General features: G+C 43.8%; 1 protein-coding gene across 1 annotated transcript in view; it reads right to left on the bottom strand.

Moving 5' to 3' along the window:
- Nucleotides 1–7,965: 7,965 nt before the first annotated feature.
- The window catches only part of LOC120557146 (O-acyltransferase like protein-like), a 30,405-nt gene continuing 18,740 nt past the window's right edge, over nt 7,966–19,630 (bottom strand). The window contains 3 exon segments of the mRNA XM_039797177.1: nt 7,966–8,072; nt 18,293–18,383; nt 19,453–19,595. Of these exon segments, the coding sequence (XP_039653111.1) occupies nt 7,966–8,072; nt 18,293–18,383; nt 19,453–19,595 (341 nt within the window).

Raw genomic sequence — 19,630 nt, 5'->3', positions numbered from 1 at the left:
CTCCCCTTTCATGTCTTCAGGTGTCCTGTCAATTAAAAGGCCTAGAATGCCCAAAAAATAAATCTTAAAATAAAAATAATAATAATAATATACAGTCATAGAACTGTTAATATTTCTTAGAGTGGGATTGTGAATGAATCAATCAAATGAATAATGCATGATTTAATGGGGATGAAATTAAATATCTCTTTTACGAAGCAGCAATACAACCAATGTACTAACCATACACACACACACACACACAGCTCAGTGATGTTGTACTAACGTTACTCGTTACGTTAGCTTAGACCTCACAATGCCTCGTCTTTCTCAGTCCCACTAACTTATTGTTCATAAGATGTGACATGAGTGACTGAGTATTGATTTTTTTACTATTCAAATTATATTTGACTTTCGGTATTCGTTCCAACAGCCCTACAGTGTACTAACCATACATTTAATCCGTCGTCACATTATAAAGAAAACAAATGTTTTTACAAAACAAACCAAACCGGTGTATTTATCAAGAAATAATTAGTCTTTCACAGGGATTTAGTTTGTAATCACAGTTTGCAGAACTGAAGCGCTTTATATTCTCTGTTCATTTTAAATAAGGTAAAAACAAAATAAATCATGCTCAGATTAGCTTCAGAGCTTTCAGACTGTGTGCCTTCTTATCTTTATGCTGATTAAGAAGTTAGTTTTTTATGCCATTGGTCATTCCAATAAAGCGCTGTTAATGTTATTCAAGTCGGAGGTGTTTGCTTCTCGCTGTTTGTCAAATTCTCTCTCTCTGTCAAATTCTCTCTCTCTCTCTCATTCTCTAATTCTTCAACAGCTCCGTGCACACACAGACACACAGACAGACACACAGACAGACACACACACACACACACACACACACACACGCTCGCCTTCACACACACGCTTACATTAGCATACACATTGCCACCACCAAGTCGGGCTTAATTGAAAAGCATCTTTTAAGAATGTTAAGAAGTGCCCTGTTGGCCTGCGGAGAAGATAAAGGCTGTTACATTATTCAGGGCACTTTTAAAATGGCGCACTTGAGTTGGGTTTTACGTCTTGATTCCACTTGTCTTTGTCTTGTCTTTTTCTGGCCTCATTTGTGTCCATCACACTACTTCCTTTTGATTTGATTAGACTTTCACAAATGTTCTCCCCAGGACTTAAAAGGAACCTGTCATGTCGCCGTATGTCCCTTTTTTGGTGTTAAATGTTTTAAGCCCAGTTCTGACCAAAGGTTCGAGACTACACGAGTTGAACTTGCAACGCGTCGGTCTGCAGTGTTCTGAAAGCTGCCAGTTCACACCAATGGGACGAGCCGAGACGATGTATCATCTGCATAGAAACGATTCTCTGTACTTCCATTCTATCTTTGGACTTTCAGGCTTTTTTGTAGCTGGATATCATTTGTTGCGTCTAGATGTGAATGTCCGCACGATCACAGTCTGGTGTGTGTGAATGGGTTTCTAACGCCGCTCCCTCTCTTCAGTCACTCTCTAGCTCGCTCCACCACATACCGTGCTCATGGGCGCTCGTTGAGCGTGTGTATGTGATTTAAAAACTAAATGAGGGACGAATAAAAAAAAAAACATGTCCTTTAATAAAATAAGATCCTCAAGTCTTCCTCCAAAAGATGAGTCTTGAAAAGAGGGGCTCGTCCTCTTATCAGGGTCAACTTACATTCGGGTCAATACTTCCAAACTTTATATATAATATCTGTGTTGTTAACTACATCTTTGTCTGGTTTTCTTGCAACTGTAAGTAACAGTAAAAACCACTAAGTACTTTACTGGTACGTAGCTGATTCATACAACAAAGTTTACAGTAAATCATGGTCCGTATCAGAACTTCTTGCAGGACAGACGATACAATGCTCATTTCTATCTGTCACTTCTCAAATAGTTAGTAATTGGACAGACGTCAAGCTCATTTTCACTTTAAAGTGGATTTATAACAAAGAGTACTTCAATCTCCTTTTAAATGACTGAAATTGAGTCCTGGCAGGGTCCAACCGGACCGCAAAACAGGGGATCTAACAGTGATGACACACGGATGCCAGCAAGTTATCGCTGTGAATTTATACGGATTGGAGAAGAGACTTGCTGTTGGCAATACGCTGGTGGGAACAGGAGTGGAGGAGGGCTGCCAGAGCTTTGCCAAGAAGCAGACAGCCGGCACACTGGCATCAGACGGCACACACACACACACACACACACACACACACACACACACACACACACACACACACACACACACACACACACACACACACAGCAACCCTCAGTATCCTGATTCTTGGCTGAGGTGATACAGTGTACTTCCTTTGCAACTGTTGTGCAGCTCCTGCTTGGCTCGCAGTAGCTCTGTGAGATTATCTTGTACAGAAGGGATGGGCCCAAGGTTTCATGCAAATCACACACACACACACTCACACACACACACACACACACACACACACACACACACACACACACACACACACAGGAACATATTGAAAGAAGAACAGAGGAAATATGAATCAACCACGGTAAGCGTGATCCACAGAGAGTCCAAGGGAAATTTTAGAAACAGATTGAGTACTGGTCAGAGGGCTGACATTTTAGGATTGTGGGTAGTGTGGAAGTTCAGCTGTGGTAATAACACACCAAACATTACCAGCTCCTTTGCATCCCTCATATGTTCACTGATTTCTTTCTCACAAGCATGGGATTTCTCTCCATCATAAAGTTGTTCATTACTACTCCATTTTTTTGTCACATCTACTCTCCTACCTCTCGTCACACCAAACCTTATTTTTTGCCATCCTCTGCTTCTTCTTGCAACCCTTAGAAATGAACTAAGTCTATTCTCTCCTCAATGTGGAAAAGAGTAAAGGGAGCAGCTGTATCCTTTGTCCAAACTGAAGCCAAGGGTTTTGGATTTTGCTGCCAAGCCCCTTTTTCCACATTGTGTGTTCTGGCCTTATGAGGTCATGTCTTCATGCAGGATATCCGTTTCGGAAACTGAAGCTGCCAACACAGCAGCAACAACAAACCTGCCTCGCCATAATATGGATCAAGTAAGAAAGAGTTTGTAAGAAAAGTACAACATAAATCCAAGTGACATGTGAAGACATCCATCCATCCATCCATCGTCGTCCTCTTCTCTGGGGTAGGGTCGCAGGGGCAGCATTTCCAGCAGGGGCCCCCAAACATCCCTTTCCCGAGCCACATTAGACAGCTCTGACTGGGGGATCCCGAGATGTTCCCAGGCCAGGTTGGAGATATAATCCCTCCACCTAGTCCTGGGTCTTCGCAGAGACCTCCTCCCAGCTAGACGGCCTGGAACACCTCCCAGGGGGCATCCTTCCCACACACCAAAACCACCACAACTGTCTCCTTTCAACGCAAAGGAACCAGTTGTGGTGGTTTGGGCATCATCCGTGAGGAACTCGGAGTAGAGTTCCTCACGGATGACTGAGCTTCTCACCCTATCTCTAAGGGAGACACCAGCCCCCCTCCTGAGAAAAACCATTACGGGCGCTCGTACTCTGGACCACATTCTTTCGGTCATGACCCAGCCTTCATGACCATAGGTGAGGGTAGGAACGAAAACTGACCAGTAGATATTTTCGTCACAACGTGACGCCGATTCTCCAGCCAGTCTCCTGCTCCATTGTCACCTCGCTCGCGAACAAGACCAAAAGGTGCATGAACTCCTTCACTTGGGGTTCACGTGAAGACATGAGAACAGAATTGAGGAGTCGGAAAAAGATAGATTCATTAGGAGACATAGGGTCCTATCTTGCACCTGGCACAGCGCAAAGCCCGTTTAAGACCGACACAGTTGTCAATTTCCTGTCCAGCGCCCATGTCGTTTAAATAGCAATGGCTCCGCGCCCATGGGCGTGCTGGTCTTACAGGGAGGTGTGTTCAGGTGCATTCTGGGCGTGCTGGTCTTACAGGGAGGTGTGTTCAGGTGTATTCTGAGCGTGCTGGTCTTACAGGGAGGTGTGTTCAGGTGTATTCTGAGCGTGCTGGTCTTACAGGGAGGTGTGTTCAGGCGCATTCTGGGAGTATTGCTATCTTGAAGCAGCGGGAAGTGATCACGCCGTTGACCAACAAAAACCTGGTCTAAAGTCAATAACGCAGCATTTCATTGTTATTTTAACAGCAAATTAGTAAAATGTGCCTAGGCTCGTGCACAGTGCGCACACACATGCAGACTATGCACACTATACACAGGGACGCGCAGCAGCACACACATGCAGAAGATTACAAATAAAAATATTACGGTGCAAATCCTCCATCAAAATAGCAATGCTCCAAGGCAGTAGAGCCTCCTTTCATTGCAAATCAAATCACACATTCCATGTATTTACACTTTAGTAATAAAAGGGTTATTTCTCTGTCTCTGCAGGCTAACACAGCTGACGCTCTACGGACAGGTACCCAGAAGTCCACAGTCGATGCAGCACGCTAAGTCTCACACTGCCCTCTACTGACAATAGTTGGGATAGCACATTTACCCTAAAAGATGAAACGCTGCTGCGCATTATAATTACTTTGACCTATATCAAACTTAACAAAACAAAAATGTGATCATACATTTGTGTATGTCACAGCAACGATAGCCTTCACTCATTAATAACACACACTGTTCTATATCTGCCCAGAACTATTAAGCCTCTTTCTTTGTGCGCAGTCTGTTAGTCTGTCCGTTGGATTTTCCGCGATGGACAGAAACGGGTTAACCACTTGCCAGTGATTAACGAAACAGTTCCGTCCAGGGCAGGGGATCGAAACCGTTCAGTCGACTTTGAAGAAAAAGCAAAAGGGCAATATCCTTCTTTTTCCTCGAAAAACAGGGTTTTTGGTAAGATGCTGTTTAGTGTCTCACAAAAGATACAGAACAGCTCACTCGACCAGCGAATTATACTATTTATTCTCGTACAATGTTGACGACGTGCCTTCTTCAGCAACGGGTTGCAAGCGAAAAACGTTGAATGCTGGGTGGCGGAGACTTTTATAGCGTTGGTCACATGGGCCTGGAGCCCTGTTGTGTTCAGGGACCCCATCCAATGGGAAAGCAGAGTTTTAGACCCCGGCCGTTTTGAAACCTCTTTTCCTCGTGTGGTAACGTACTTTCAACCATTTTGAGGACTCTTTCACACGGAGCTGTGAAATCTAGGCTTCTAGGTCTACATGGAGGCCTCATTTCTTTTGTTTGCGGTCACGTGGCTCCTTTGTCTCACTGGTCTGATGCTTAATCCACTGGTACGGTTCCAACAGGAGTAATAATTCATTAAGTGGATATTTACACTCTTAAAGTGAGGGCCATTATGGGGGCGGTCTAAACGGCTCTAAAAATTAAAACAATCAAAATATAGAACTACAGCACTTGTGGTTATATGTATGAACTGTCTTAAAGCAGTCACATGTTGAAGCTGCTTTTTTTTCTTAATGTTTTTTTAAAGTAAAATGTGATTTTTGTAACTGCCCTCTGGTTTCACCTGGTATCTAACGGTGTCATCTTTGTGTGTGTGTGTGTGTGTGTGTGTGTGTGTGTGTGTGTGTGTGTGTCAACTTGTGAATGACGAGGAAAATTGTAAAGCACTTTGTCCGTTAAGGGTAGAAAAGTGCTGCCATTTTACACCGTATGAAATGATGGATCCATTTTGTCTGGAGTGTTCTCTGTAATAGATAGTTATGGTGACCAGTGTGATAGTGCTGCATTGTGTTCCAGATAGAAAGAAAAGACAGCTGTTTCCAGCTGTTTGCAACTCCAAACCTTCATACCAAGCCAATGTCTTGATGCACCAAGGCGCTGCATGGTTTCCCGTGTCCCGCTGAAAGTGTTGTGTGTTTGTGAATCATATTTCTCTATATCTGTGTATCTGTATCAGTGTCTCTGTGTCCCAACAGGCAGCGGCAGATGGCTGCCCACCAAGAGCCAGGGTCTGTCCGAGGTTTCTGCCTGTAAAAAGGAAGTTTTTCCTCTCCCCTGTCGCACCAAAAGTAGTTATAAAGTGTGGTCTAGACCTACTCTATCTGTAAGGTGTCCTGAGATAACTCCTGTTATGATTTGGCACTATAAATACAATTTGAATTGAGCTTAACTGGTTGGAACCTGCAGATTTAGAACAGTCATGGGTGACCTGGCCAGTTTCATGACAACAGTGCTTATATAGACTGTAGACTGCAACGTTAACTGGATGTACTCTTTAGCCTTGGTGTGAATGCTGTGGAAGATTTAAACTTTGTGGAACCGGATGACCTTGGTGTTCTGAAGGAAGTTTAATCGAGAAAAGCTTCTTTCTCGTGCCAGAAGTTACTCAGCCCAGAATGGCAGTTCGGGTATGGAAAGAGATTGGTCCATGGTCAATGACTCTTACCCAAACTCGCCTGCAAGCTCCTTGTCATGCATGTCTATTCCAAGACTTTTTACTTCTGTCAGAAGAACCTCTACAGGCCAAAGAGGCAGTTCAGAGAGAAATGCTACAAGTGATGTACAGTACCATTGAACAACTCTTGCCAAGACTTACATGCAAGCTCCTCCTCACTCCAGTCCAATCCAAGATGTTGCCCTAACACAAATAAACCTCTAAAATCGTGGGAAGAAGCACCTGAGTGAAATTGCCCGCAAGATCGTGCTGGCCTATCCTAGCTTCTTCAAGGATGTGATTGAAGATCAATTAGAAGGTAGCGGCTATGACTCTACTGTATAACAAAACTACAATGCAGAGTGGACAACTACAAAAAGACGGAGCCACCAAAGATGACACAGCCCAGCAGTGATGACAACAACAACATAAAGAAGAGATGGAGGAAGGATGCATATGCATGTGTTAAATCCATATCTGCAACCTGTAAATCCTGAAGCACAGAGAAAAATGAAAGAGGAACTACACAAAATGTTTTAGGAAAATGAGAGAGACAAGAAGAAAATAGAGACATTGAATGATTGATCAACACATTTGACTCCCATAGAAGAGATGTTCTAAATTAAAAACACAGACCTTGAACAAAGAATGGCCCTACCTTTTCCTCACAACTGAAGGCTAATTTCTGCCAAATAACGGTGTGCAGATAAATGAAGAATTTGAAGAGGCCATGAATAATCTTGCAGATGCACAGGAAAACTACAAACAGCACAATTCATTGCCCTTGGAAGACATAAAACAATATGGATAAACATGCTATGCAGAGTCTCTTGCTGCTCTGTTTGCCACTGCAGCTGAGTGACTTCAGTTTCACTCAGTTGGGGAGATAAAGATATTTGACTCCCATCAGCAGTAAGCCCTGCAATACCAGAAACAAAACTACTAATCACAGGTTGGAACACACAAACAAAAGCACAAAGCAAAATGCAATGCTATCTGGCCCTAAAGGGAGAGTACATTGTGGCAGACTACCTGACCACAGTTACTGATATTTAACCAGTCCCTCCAGGTTTTTGCGGTGTCGCGATCGCAACAATTGACGTCAATTCAACCAATCACTGTGAATTTGGTGCGACCCGCAATTTTGACCAATAACTAACTTTGCATCAGTATGTGACTCTGAGAGCCACTGACCAAGCGGGAGTGAGAACGGGTTGACGTAACACACGTACGTCGCCAAATTCATTTCCTTGTTTCTGATATGAAAACGAGATGCGAGTGACTCAAACATCTCCCATTTACCAACAAAATGTACAGCAAAAGACCGCTGTTTCAATCCTGTCTCTGCAGCGGGCGGGGCTGCTGCTCAGTTCCCGCCACGACTGACGCACATGCGCACACGCACAACAACAACATTTTTGCAGCTTTTTTCGATGTTCTTGATAGGTGTTTTTGTCACTTCTTTCAACGTTTTTGTGCTTTTTTGACGTTTTCCTGCTGGAAAAATTAGATTAAATGCAGCTTGACCGTTTACAATCTATGGCCTTGATCTGTTCCTTAAAACAGACAACCGAGATAAGATTTTAACTAATTGAAATTCACTGCCTCTTCTCTTTTGGAGCCTGGACTTTGAAAGGCGTTGTGGGTGTGAGCACGGCGAGTGGAGATGGAGAGATTTGTGTCGAGGGCGATGAAGTGTCGATCACTTACAGTGAAGAACAAAGAGGGCAGGATCTTCAGTGGATGAGTTAAGCTGAAAAGAGGGAAGTTGTGGTGTTGTGACTGACAGTGTGACAGGTGTTAAACCTGCACGACTGCTAACAACATCCTCCGCCTCGGGCAGCACGGAGCTCTGGGAGGAAACTTCTGTTGAGGAAATGATAATCGTGGTGTTGCACTGCATGATAATCATCTATCAGTGTTTCTTAAACGTATTACTCAAAGGTCCGCATCTGAATTTCATTTAAAGGTGCAATATGTAATATTGTATGTAATACTGGCAGCTAGCGGTTAAAATAGTTACTGCACTACCAATTCAAAATACTGGAGAGTCGTTTCCCCCGCCCCCTCCTGCCCAGACTCGAAGTTCACGGGGGTTGCCAGGCTGAGACCGCAGCATTCACAACAATGTTGCTAGACGCTTTTCTCACATAGCCAGATATTACTCCACAGCACAGCAGAGCATAGATATACGCACGAGTAGCTAACGTTAGATGCTAGTCTCACATAGCCAGACATTACCCACAGCCAGTAATAGCTAACGTTAGATGCTGGCTATATTGACATAAAAGCCCGTGCTCACGCGGAGCTCTGTAACCAACTGACAGACACACTTTTTCGGGCTTAAAATTACAGTATGAACCGCTAAAAACACAACAACCTCACCGTCCTCTCCACACGCCAGTCAGGCACACTTCCTCGGCTTAGAATTACAATAGGAACCGCTAAAAATACCACTACCATGCCGACTGAACAGCCCGGTCTCATGGCAGTTCGTGTAAATGTGACGTTATTTTAATCTATTGATACGTGTTCACAGAGACGTTTTTGTCGTTTTTTACGTGGCGGACAACACAAATCGGCCGCCTCCCGGCCGCCTCATCCAGCGCGTCCCCAGCGGGCCGCCTCCCGGCTTATGGAGCTTCCTTTTCGGCCGCCTCCCGGCGTCCTTTCCCCGAGAAAATAACGTGACATTCGGCGTCCTTTCCCCGAGAAAATAACGTGACATTTACACGTAAAAAACGAAAAAAACGTCTCCGTGAACACGTATCAATAAATTACGAATAACGTTGATATTTACACGAACTGCCGTGAGAACGGGTTGGAACTACACGTTGTAAACAGCCATGGCCCGCTTGCCTGGTCCTCCCCGTAACGTTAACAGGGTTAGCATGGCGGCGTTAGCCAGGACCAGTCGGGATCACTTTACTGGCTGTGTCTCAATTGTTTTTGCGAGTAACCAACTCGGGTACTCTAGCTATATAATTCAATGTGAGTACACAAATGTTGAAATGAACTAAAATGCCCGTCCGTAGTGGCTGTGATAAATTAGCCTGAAGCTATGCTTACCTGTTCAGGAGGAAATAAGCCAATTCTGCGTCCTTTTGGGATCTAAGCTGTCTCCATCTTTCAAATACATCTCCAATATTTACCAGGGGGTTGTTACGTCTCTGGTCACGCAACTGTTAGAAACATGCTGTTTTCTTTTTTTTAGGTCGGGTAGAATCTATCTCCGTTGATCCTGTTCGTTTGTGTGCTGCTTTCGTGGCTGTACTACCGTTACAGCTGTAGCGTGCTGGGTTTACGTTTTTACAGGTATATCTGGCAACCCAGCCTGGCTGTCAAACTGGGCCGTTGATAACAACACACAGGCCAAAACACAGACATAAATTCCGTCACGGAATGTCCATTTCAAAAAGAAAAAATACTGACATTAGCATTGTTGTCAGAAAAGATAGTATTTCAGTTTAACATGTTTCCTTAATATCTGATGAGGCATTGGTGTCATTTTTGGATTTATTACAGTACAAATATTACATATTGGACCTTTAACCCTTGTGTCATCCTTGGGTCATATTTGACCTGTTTTCAAATTCTTTATATATCAGAAATATGGGAAGTTGAAATAAGCGCCAAAAATGTTGGAAAAAAGGGACAAAACGTTAGGAAAAGCATAATTCTTTACATTAAACACATTTGTTTAGGTGGATTCAAATGCACCAAAGCCACGGCCAAAAACATGTCCGTCACAAAATTCTGTTCAGTTACACCTTGACTAAAGTCTTATGGCACATTGTGTCCACAGGACATAATCTACATTTTACAATTCGTGCTTACCTTCCACCAGATTTTGAGGGATTTCTGGGTTGATGGATTTTATTTTCTGCCAAATTTTAAACAGACACAGCTGTGTACCTCCTGCCCTCATTCCCCCGCTGCAGACCCAAAGAGCATTTAGTCTGAGATTGCTGCTGGTGAAGATAATCATACCTCATTTCTCTGGTGATGGAGTATTTTCAGAAAAATCTGTTGAATTTGTATAGCATGATCAGGTCACCGGAGGAGGCCTGTAAAGCCCTCATGTTCAACAAATTAGAAATCACCTGCCATCCTGCTAAATTAATATAACAGTGTTTTCACTACGCCAATCATGTGACGCTCTTTTAATGTCACGCTGCTGCTCTGCATCTGTCTTTCCAATTCCAAAATCAGAGTAAGGCTACATTTACACTGCTATGTTTTGGTTTTTAAGCGTTTTGAGCCCAAAGTGATCTGGCAGAGGGTTAGTGAACACTGGGAGGATATATGCAGAGGGGACTGGGGATGACGACTCTGAACAGGTGATGCACATTAGGAAGGTAATCACACGGGCGGGAAAACAGACAAAGGGGGGAAGACGAGACCTGTAATGACAACAAACAATGCATTTTAAAATAAAACAGGAATCCCAAAAACACAATAAGAGCAGTTTAGGGGCTGGGAAACGCCAGAGCAGGGGGAATAAGAGGAGGAAACGCCAGAGCAGGGGGAATAAGAGGAGGAAACGCCAGAGCAGGGGGAATCAGAGGGGGAAACACCAGAGCAGGGGGAATGAGAGGGATAAACACCAGAGCAGGGGGATGAGAGGGGGAAATGCCAGAGCAGGGGGAATAGAGGGGGAAACACCAGAGCAGGGGGAATGAGAGGGGAAATGTCAGAGCAGGGGGAATGAGAGGAGGAAACGCCAGAGCAGGGGGAATGACAGCAGGGGGATGAGAGGGGGAAACGCCAGAGCAGGAGGAATGAGAGGGGGAAACGTAGCAGAAGATAATCCCTTTGTATGAATCACGTCATATTGCTTAAATTTGCAGACAGATGTGCTTCACTTGGTAATGCAATTATTATTATCATAATATTTATCGTGCTATGTTGAGGAGTCATTGCCTACACAGCCCGGTCTCATGGCAGTTCGTGATACGGTCACGTTATTGAATCTATTGAGTCGTGGACAGGACACGATAATGTCGTTTTTTTTGTGTGGTGATTACGAATTTTAAAGCAATGTATTTCAATGGGAAGCATATTTTGTGATCACAGAACGATGACGGTAGGGAGTAGTATTGATAAGGCGAAGGTTCGCCCAGGGAGGTTGGTGGATGGGTCAAACACCTCAGGACTTTCACCCTGGAGACCGGGAATCGTGTGTTGCAGTTCCTTTCCCCGTTATTCTCTTCCTAACCACAACCGTCCCGTTGTTGTGGCATTTCGTTTCCCCGTTGTTGTGTGCCAACCCCTGCGCCTGGGGATGCGCCCCGGGGATCGCGTCCCACATGTGGCGGTCCGTCCTGTTGTTGTGGCCGGCGTGTGGCGCCCCTGCGCCCGGGGATCGCATCCCGCGAGGGGCGGCCCGTCCCGTTGTTGTGGCCGGCGTGTGGCGTTCCGTTTCCCCGTTGTTGTGTGCCCCTGCGCCTGGGGATGCGCCCGGGGATCGCATCCCACATGTGGCGGTCCGTCCTGTTGTTGTAGCTGGCCTGTTGCGCCTCATTTCCCCGTTGTTGCGTCCCCCAGAGCAGGTTCGAAAATCGTGCCCTGTACACGCTCAAAATTCGTGGCGCGTACACGAAATAAACGTCAAAATCGCGACCTGTAAACAAATCAATAAATCTAAATAACGTGACTATTTCACGAGCTGGCGTGAGACCGGGTTGGCCTACAAAGACAACACACTGTTTTTTTACAGTGAGTCTTTGTGTATTTGCTGCCATGCTACAACATTATTATTTGTTTCTCAAATCTGATATTTAAGACAGACAGTTCAGGATCAGGATCAGATTTGTAAAAATCTCATTTAATTTTTTTTTTTTGATGTCCTTTCAGACTTTCTATAATCAATCTGGATACAACCAGGATAGGCCCAAAATAAGGATTTGGGCCGGCAGTCTTAACGAGATCTACCTACATATCGTAGTCAGCAGTTGTTAAAGGGTAAAGAAGAGTATCCCAGAGCCAGAGAACATACCATAATGGACTGCTTTATTGTCATATGTTGTGGAAACTACTTACTCCACGGCCTTTGTGTTAGAGATAGAAAATGCCCAGAGGGGCAATGTGGCGAAATATAACATTTTAGTATAATTCTCCATTAACTTTATGGCACTTTCTCCGTCTTTACTGCGCCTTTCAAAAAGCCTGAGAAAATGTGTGAATGCAACAACAGTAAGTCCTGTGATTGAAATGTCAGCGATCGCATTACATTTTCAAAACGCTTATCGCTCTCATTCCTCGCCTCTCTGTTACCTCCCCTCTCCACCCGTCCCATCCATCTTTCCCTCCTTTCTTTTCTGTTTTGGGAAATGATCTTTTCCATTTCTCTGTCCTCCACTCCACCCTTTTTTTTTATCCTGCCTTCTCTCTGCCTCCATCGCTCCATGTCTAATCCACTCCTTTCATCCCATTCCTCACTCTGTCTTCCTCCATCTGTATGCACGCTCCCTCTTTTTCTTGGCTCACACTTCTGTCTCTCTTCCTACATCAGTTCCCTTCATTTCTCCCTCTCTCTCTCTCTCTCTCTCTTTCTCTCTGTCAGTATTTTGGATCTCAGAGAGCTTAGTGCTGGGACAGATCAATAAACCATCAGTTGCATATTGAGAGCCAATGATAGCAGCTCTGCCCAGAAGGCTAATTCTTTCTTTTCCTCACTCCCTCTTCTCGCTCTTCTCTCTGTTTGTCTTCTTTTCTTTTTTATTATAACTCGAATTGAAGCTATGTCAACAACACCTGTACTTTCTTCGGATGCTACGACGACTGCAGGTCAACGAGTTAATACTCCAGTCATTTCATAACTGTTTGATCCAATCCAGCCTCCACTTCAGCATGCTGTCATGGTTTTGGTTCCCTGACTGAGTTGAACAAATGTCCCCCCTCAACAGAATCATAAAAATGAGCGGGAAGATCACTGGACAACCCCAGACCACTCTCACAACCATATTTGAGAAACAGGCCATCAGGAAAAGTAAACTCAATATATCGGACCCCACCCATAACCTCAACAACCATCTGTTACCTTCAGGGAGGAGATTCCGTTCCCTTCCCCTACGATCCAAATGAGCCAATGAGTCCCCCTTTGTGCCAGCATCCATCCAGACTCTGACCTATTCTCCTTAGCCTCTACTCCTACCCTAACATGATTAATACTGACTATGTATTGTTGTATGTTGTGTTTGAATGTGCCTGACCACAAACGAAGTTCCCACATGGGGAAAATAATGTTCTTTTGATTTGATTGATTTTGAAGCTTAATGCGTCAACCACATTCTTTCTAAGAGAAAAACGTCCAGCTGGGACGAGTGTATTTCACTCTGCGATGGCTTTTTGGGATTATGATGGTTGAGTTTCTGTAGGTCCCGTTTTTATGTTCAGCCATAGTAACTTAGTCTATTTCTTCTTCCATTTATCATAACAGGTAACTGTAAACACGTAGCGTTTTGACTATTCGGGCGCGTTTTTCGACATTTGTGACGTTTTTTTTCTGACATTTTTGCCACTATTTTTCTGATTTTTTTCAATGTTTTTGTCGCTTTTGTACTGCGTTTTTGTGGATTTGTTTTGTCACTTCTGTTGACGATTTTTGCCCGTGGAGGCAAAGGAGGCCCCGATGGACCATTTTGTAGATCAATGACGTTGATTTCCTGGCACACACTGTACAAAGAGACACAGATGTGGAGATGAAGAGAGTCCTATCAGAGTGAGGGGCCTATGATTGTGGATTCAGAGTTATAATGATTGATTCATCGCGCATCCTTACAGTTTTATCGTCCAGCTGTTGGGGACATAAAAATGCCGACAAATGCCACATTTCGCCGTGTGATTTTAAGGACTTGTTGGGTGTGAGATTAAAACCTCTTTTCCAAGAATGACCTGGCCAAGAATGTTATGATTATTTAATCATCTTTGGAGGTTTTCTGGGCACATTGCACTGGTAGGAGACCCCGGGGTAGACCCAGAACATGTCTCAGAGATTATATATCTCATCTGGTCTGGGAACGCCCGGGGGGGGATCCCCCAAAAGAAAGTGGAAAACGTTGCCGGAGAGAGGAACTACTTCAGCCGGCTGCCACCGTGACTCAGCTCTGGATGAGAGGCAGAAAATGGATGAATGGATTTATAAAAACAGTACAAATATATAGGAAAGGTTATAAAAAGAAATGCTCCGTTAAGGTCACACTTTTTCTGCGAATTATATTCCTTCTTTCCCTCCACAAACTCGCACTTAACTTGTCTTTCCAGAGTGTAAGTCTCTCTCTCCCTCGGCTGTTTCTTTTTAACTGCCGCTCTGAATAAATAAATGTTAAATCAACCCTCTCTGGATGTGGTAATTCAAAGCACTGAGGGTCGGAGTGAATTTTAGAGGAAGTTGAGGAGAGGAGAGACTTCTCACAGATCCAAGCTTGAGGCAGATAAACATAATAAACAGCTGAAAAAAAAGCCAGAAATGGAATGTGAAATTCATACAAAATTAGCAAAAGAAATCACATTAAAATAGGATTGCTCTGATTATTTCACTCTGTTACAGCTGCCGCTGGCACCTTTCCCTGTCTTAACTCTTTTGTTATCTGTAACATGCCAAGTAGGATGTGTGCTCTCCAGTCAGGGATTGGTCCAGCTGGGTTTGATCCCTCCCACTTCCTGCTTGAGGTGAACCCACGCAACTCCTAGGCAAGACCCGCCCTTCAGCAGCATTCACATGCTGCTATTGGCCAGGTGTCCATGCCTACGCAAGACAACGTAGCCCGATTTGTTCAGGTCCTATCCCCTGACCAGTCGGCTATCCTAACCTTAACCACTCAAGGTCGATGCTTAACCCCAACCAATTGGGCTGCTTTGTAGGGCGGGACTTGCCTAGAAGTTGCGTTGGATCCATGATAACGCCAGCACCCTAGCTGTGTTGGAAACCGTTCCCTATCAAACTCTCCGCGGTTAGTTTCATTCACACTATAGTCCACTATAAAGTACCTGCAATGCACTGCTAATCTCAGCATACATGTACGATGTACCCTACATTTTACTCCCGTATCCCACAATGCAACGTGGCAGTGTTTTCCCAGAGGAGAACAAGAAGCAGAAGCACCCACAGAAACTGAAAAGGAAAAACAGAGCAGGCTTTAGTTTCTAAACAGTGGAAATGTAACATGCAACATCAATAAAACCTTTTAATATTCTCCTGAGTAAACGGGCCAGAGCAAATAAGTCCTTGCTCCAGAGAAGCAGATCATTGGGTGGTCTGGGATTACCCAACCTCCTTGGCTACTACTGGGCGGCTAACGCACAAAAGATTCTGCTTTGGTTCACCTCTTTGAAACAATCACTTATTTGTGCCAGCCAGGATTGACTCACGCTTTGTAGCTCTGGAAAAGAAAGGCCTGAGATGCTTGGGAGACTTATACATAGACGGACTATTCGCCATTTTCAACCAACTACGCTCGACCTTTGGACTAGGTAATACTGACTTTTTTCGCTTCTTCCAACTTCGCGACTTTGCACGAACCTACTCTCCTCAGTTCCCCCAAGCCCCACCCCTCAGCAGTATAGACTTAGTACTTCAGGCTAAATCTTTGCCTAAAGGCCATGTATCATTTCTCTATAATCTCTTATCACCAATAAGTGATTTACCTGCAAATAAGAGCAGAGCCGACTGGGAAACCGAACTCCAGATAAGCATTTCGGGTGTTCTATGGAAAAGAGCGTTGGAAGCTGTTAACTCCTCCTCTAGCTGTGCCAGACTCTCTATTATCCAATTTAAAGTACTCTTTAGACTGCATTATAGCAAAGACAAACTCCTCAAACGTTACCCAAATGGGACTACTGAAGTTTGGGACAGATGCTCTCTGACGCCGTGCAATCTGACACACATGTTCTGGACATGCTCTAAATTATCTAACTATTGGCAATCCTTTTTTAGATCTATTTCTGACATCCTAGGTATATCGGTTAGTCCTTCGCCACAGATAGCCATTTTTGGGGTGCCTCCTGATGAACTTGTGACCACATCTTTGCAGAAAAATGTTATAGCTTTTGCGTCCTTGGTTGCGCGTAGGAAAATTCTCCTCTTATGGAAATCCTCCCAGCCACCTTCCTTTAAAGCCTGGCTACACGATATGTTTTCCTACTAAAACTGGAGAAAATCAAATTCAGCCTCAGAGGCCGTCCCGAGAAGTTTTATTCACACTGGAAACCACTACTTGATTATGTTGACAAACTCCCCGCTACTGAAATGTCCCCCTGATTCTAAGCCCACACCTTGCCTGGTCTACCGACTCCCTCCTCCCCCTTAGATATGACCTCCACGGGCAGCAGACAACCTAGGTTACATCCTCTTATTTATTTGTATTATTATTTACTTTATTTGTTTTATATATTTGTTTTATATCTGCTACATCCTGCAGTGCCCTGCTACATCCTGCAGGGCCCTGCTACGTCCTGCATTGCCCTTCTACGTCCTGCTATGTCCTGCTACTCCCTGCTATGCCCTGCATCGCCATGAAATACTACAACTACTATTTCTAGTCACAGTTCCATTATCTTTATTGTGACTATTATTGCCACTGTTCATCACACCCCCAACCGGCACCATCACCACTGTCGCACTAAATGCTTGCTCTTGGGGAAATGACTGGAATTGTTGGGTCTTTGTAAACTATAGAGAGATCTGTAAAGTGTCTTGAGATAACTCTTGTTATGATTTGATACTATAAATAAAATGTAATTGAATGACGCCTCCGTCACACAAATAACCGCCACATCTACTGACGCAATGATGTTTTCAGTGTAGTGTCTGAAATCTGGTTTGGTCGTTCCCTATATAGTTATAGTTATAGTATATAGAATGAGGGAACGGTTTCCAACACAGCTCCTGTCTCTCCCTCCAATCCTGAAGGAGCAATCAGGCTCACCTGCATATAATTAGGGTGCCTGATCGGTACTCGTGGCAGCTGTGATTTCACTAGAGCAGCCTGCCAACGTGACGGTGGGCTCTTTTGCATGCTTTGTTAGATGCTTTACTGAAAGCTTTACTAAAACTAAGGTAAGACTACTTGAGAGACTGAGCCAGGGTTTAGTTTACACATTCACGTAGTTATTTTATGTTCAGGTGCTGGTTTCTTTATGTTTTGTTTTAAAGTGGGACTTATTAATATTGAGGTTTTGTTTCCATGCCTGATAGTTTAGTGATTTAGCTCATATATATTTATATATCTTATTTGTTGAAAAGTCCTCCTTTTATTATAATTTACCCAAAACACCTGGTTTTACGTTCCTTTCCTTTACCCTACGAGCTGGGTTATAACACACACACATGTAAAAAATAAAAATAATGATCAGAGTAGCACAAACATGATTCACACAGCATAAACAAGCATATACAATACTGCCACACACACACATACACACACACACACACACACACACACACACACACACACACACACACACACACACACACACACACACACACACACAAAATATGTGAAGGTCAGCAAGATGCCCATGACATCTTTGACATGACGTAACAGACTGAGATGAACGTGCACATAAACATGCAGATAAACACACACACATGCACACACACACACCAAATATGAAGAGATCAGCAAAATAACGGAAATCTTCGACAACAATAACAACTCTCCCTGAAAAGATGCTGCTCTGGCAACTCAAAGCCTTGAGGTGTGTGTGTTTGTGTGTGTGTGTGTGTGTGTGTGTGTGTGTTCCTACACATAAATATATACCTATACCTAAATGTTATTGCTTTTACGTTTTGTGTTTTTGACTGACAATATCAATAAAAAAAAATTAACATTCAAGTAATTCATTTATTAAGAAGAAACTGGATGAAGATGAACCACTTGACAATTGTGTACGGTATGTTTTTAAATGGAACGATCTACTGACCTTTTAGGATGCTGTATGGCTTCTCAACCAGCACAGTAAACACACAGCTGACCACCAGTGTGAGCACCAGGGTGCCAAGGAACAGGTACATCCAAAGAGGACAGGAGACATGCAGTATTCAGTTAGAAAGGCATACATAAAACAGCCAAATAATGCCCAAAATCTGAAACATCTCAGCATTACGCTTCAGGGTTCAACGTTAAGGTTTTTTTTTTTTTTCACTTGCCTGGTTGGACAGGTGAAAAACAATTCTACTTGCCCAAAGTCAATTTTTAACAGCCCTTCAAAGATAATTTTATTAGTGGTTATCAGATAATAATTTTGAATGAAGACATTTCTTTGAAAAAGGATCCACTTTTATCTGCCTTGGACTCAAACTTGTGGCAATTTTCGCAAAACTGTGTAGTTGTTTCATCAACATCGTCTACTGCCACCCCAGAAAACTCTTTCTTCCAAGACGCTTCAAGCACTATCTTTCCCTTTTGCTCGTACGCAGCCATCTTCTTCATCTTCTAACAAGACAGCTGCCTGTCATGTGTCACTAACGCCAACTCAATTCTCGATTGGGCAACAGCATTTCAAAGCAAATCCTTCACCAAGCATTCTCTTACGTGGCAACGTGGCATCATGACTTCGCGTAAACATACACGCCCACTTTCTTAAGCCAAGTGGCGTGTTATCTGTACGCATTTTGAGCTATTCGCGTGTTTGTCTACGCTGTATACAGCGGACGTAAACATACACGCCACTTGCCGTGTTATCGCGAGAAGAAAGCGACAGTTGAGTTTAGGAAACATGACACGCGATCCCGGTCTCCTGGGTGAAAGTCCTGTGTTTGACCCATCCACCCCCCCGACCAACCTCCCTACGCAGATTTTTGCCCTTTCATACTACTCGTTACGGCGTGAATTGACGCGCAATCGCAAGGTAATGTAAGTCAATGGAGGCCAAATGGCATTGATAAACACGCTGCAAAGCGAGTAGCGTCTTCATAACACGCCAATAATGGCATACGAATTGGCGTGTCATACATACGCCACTTCATGAGATCAGTCTGTACGTGGGCAGGGGTCAAGGCGTATTACTTGCCCCGGGCCATCGGGCAACTCTTATTGTTAAACCCTACCCTTGATGAAACTGAAGAAAATGTGCTGACTTACAAAGTTGATATCTGTGTAGTGGATTGGGGTTTCTTGCAAGCCAATGTAGACGGTGAAGAAGATAGGATGCATCAGATAGCTGCAGAAACTGATATTGGAAAGAGGGACCCATAAATCCAATGACAAGAAGCTCTTGATAAAACCTAGAGAAACCGTGAGAAATAAGATTTTTTTTTTT

This window comes from Perca fluviatilis, chromosome 4 (assembly GCF_010015445.1).
Source record: "Perca fluviatilis chromosome 4, GENO_Pfluv_1.0, whole genome shotgun sequence".
NCBI lineage: Eukaryota > Metazoa > Chordata > Actinopteri > Perciformes > Percidae > Perca > Perca fluviatilis.
The sequence above is the reverse complement of the archived record's forward strand: the minus strand, read 5'-3'. Positions and strand labels throughout refer to the sequence as shown.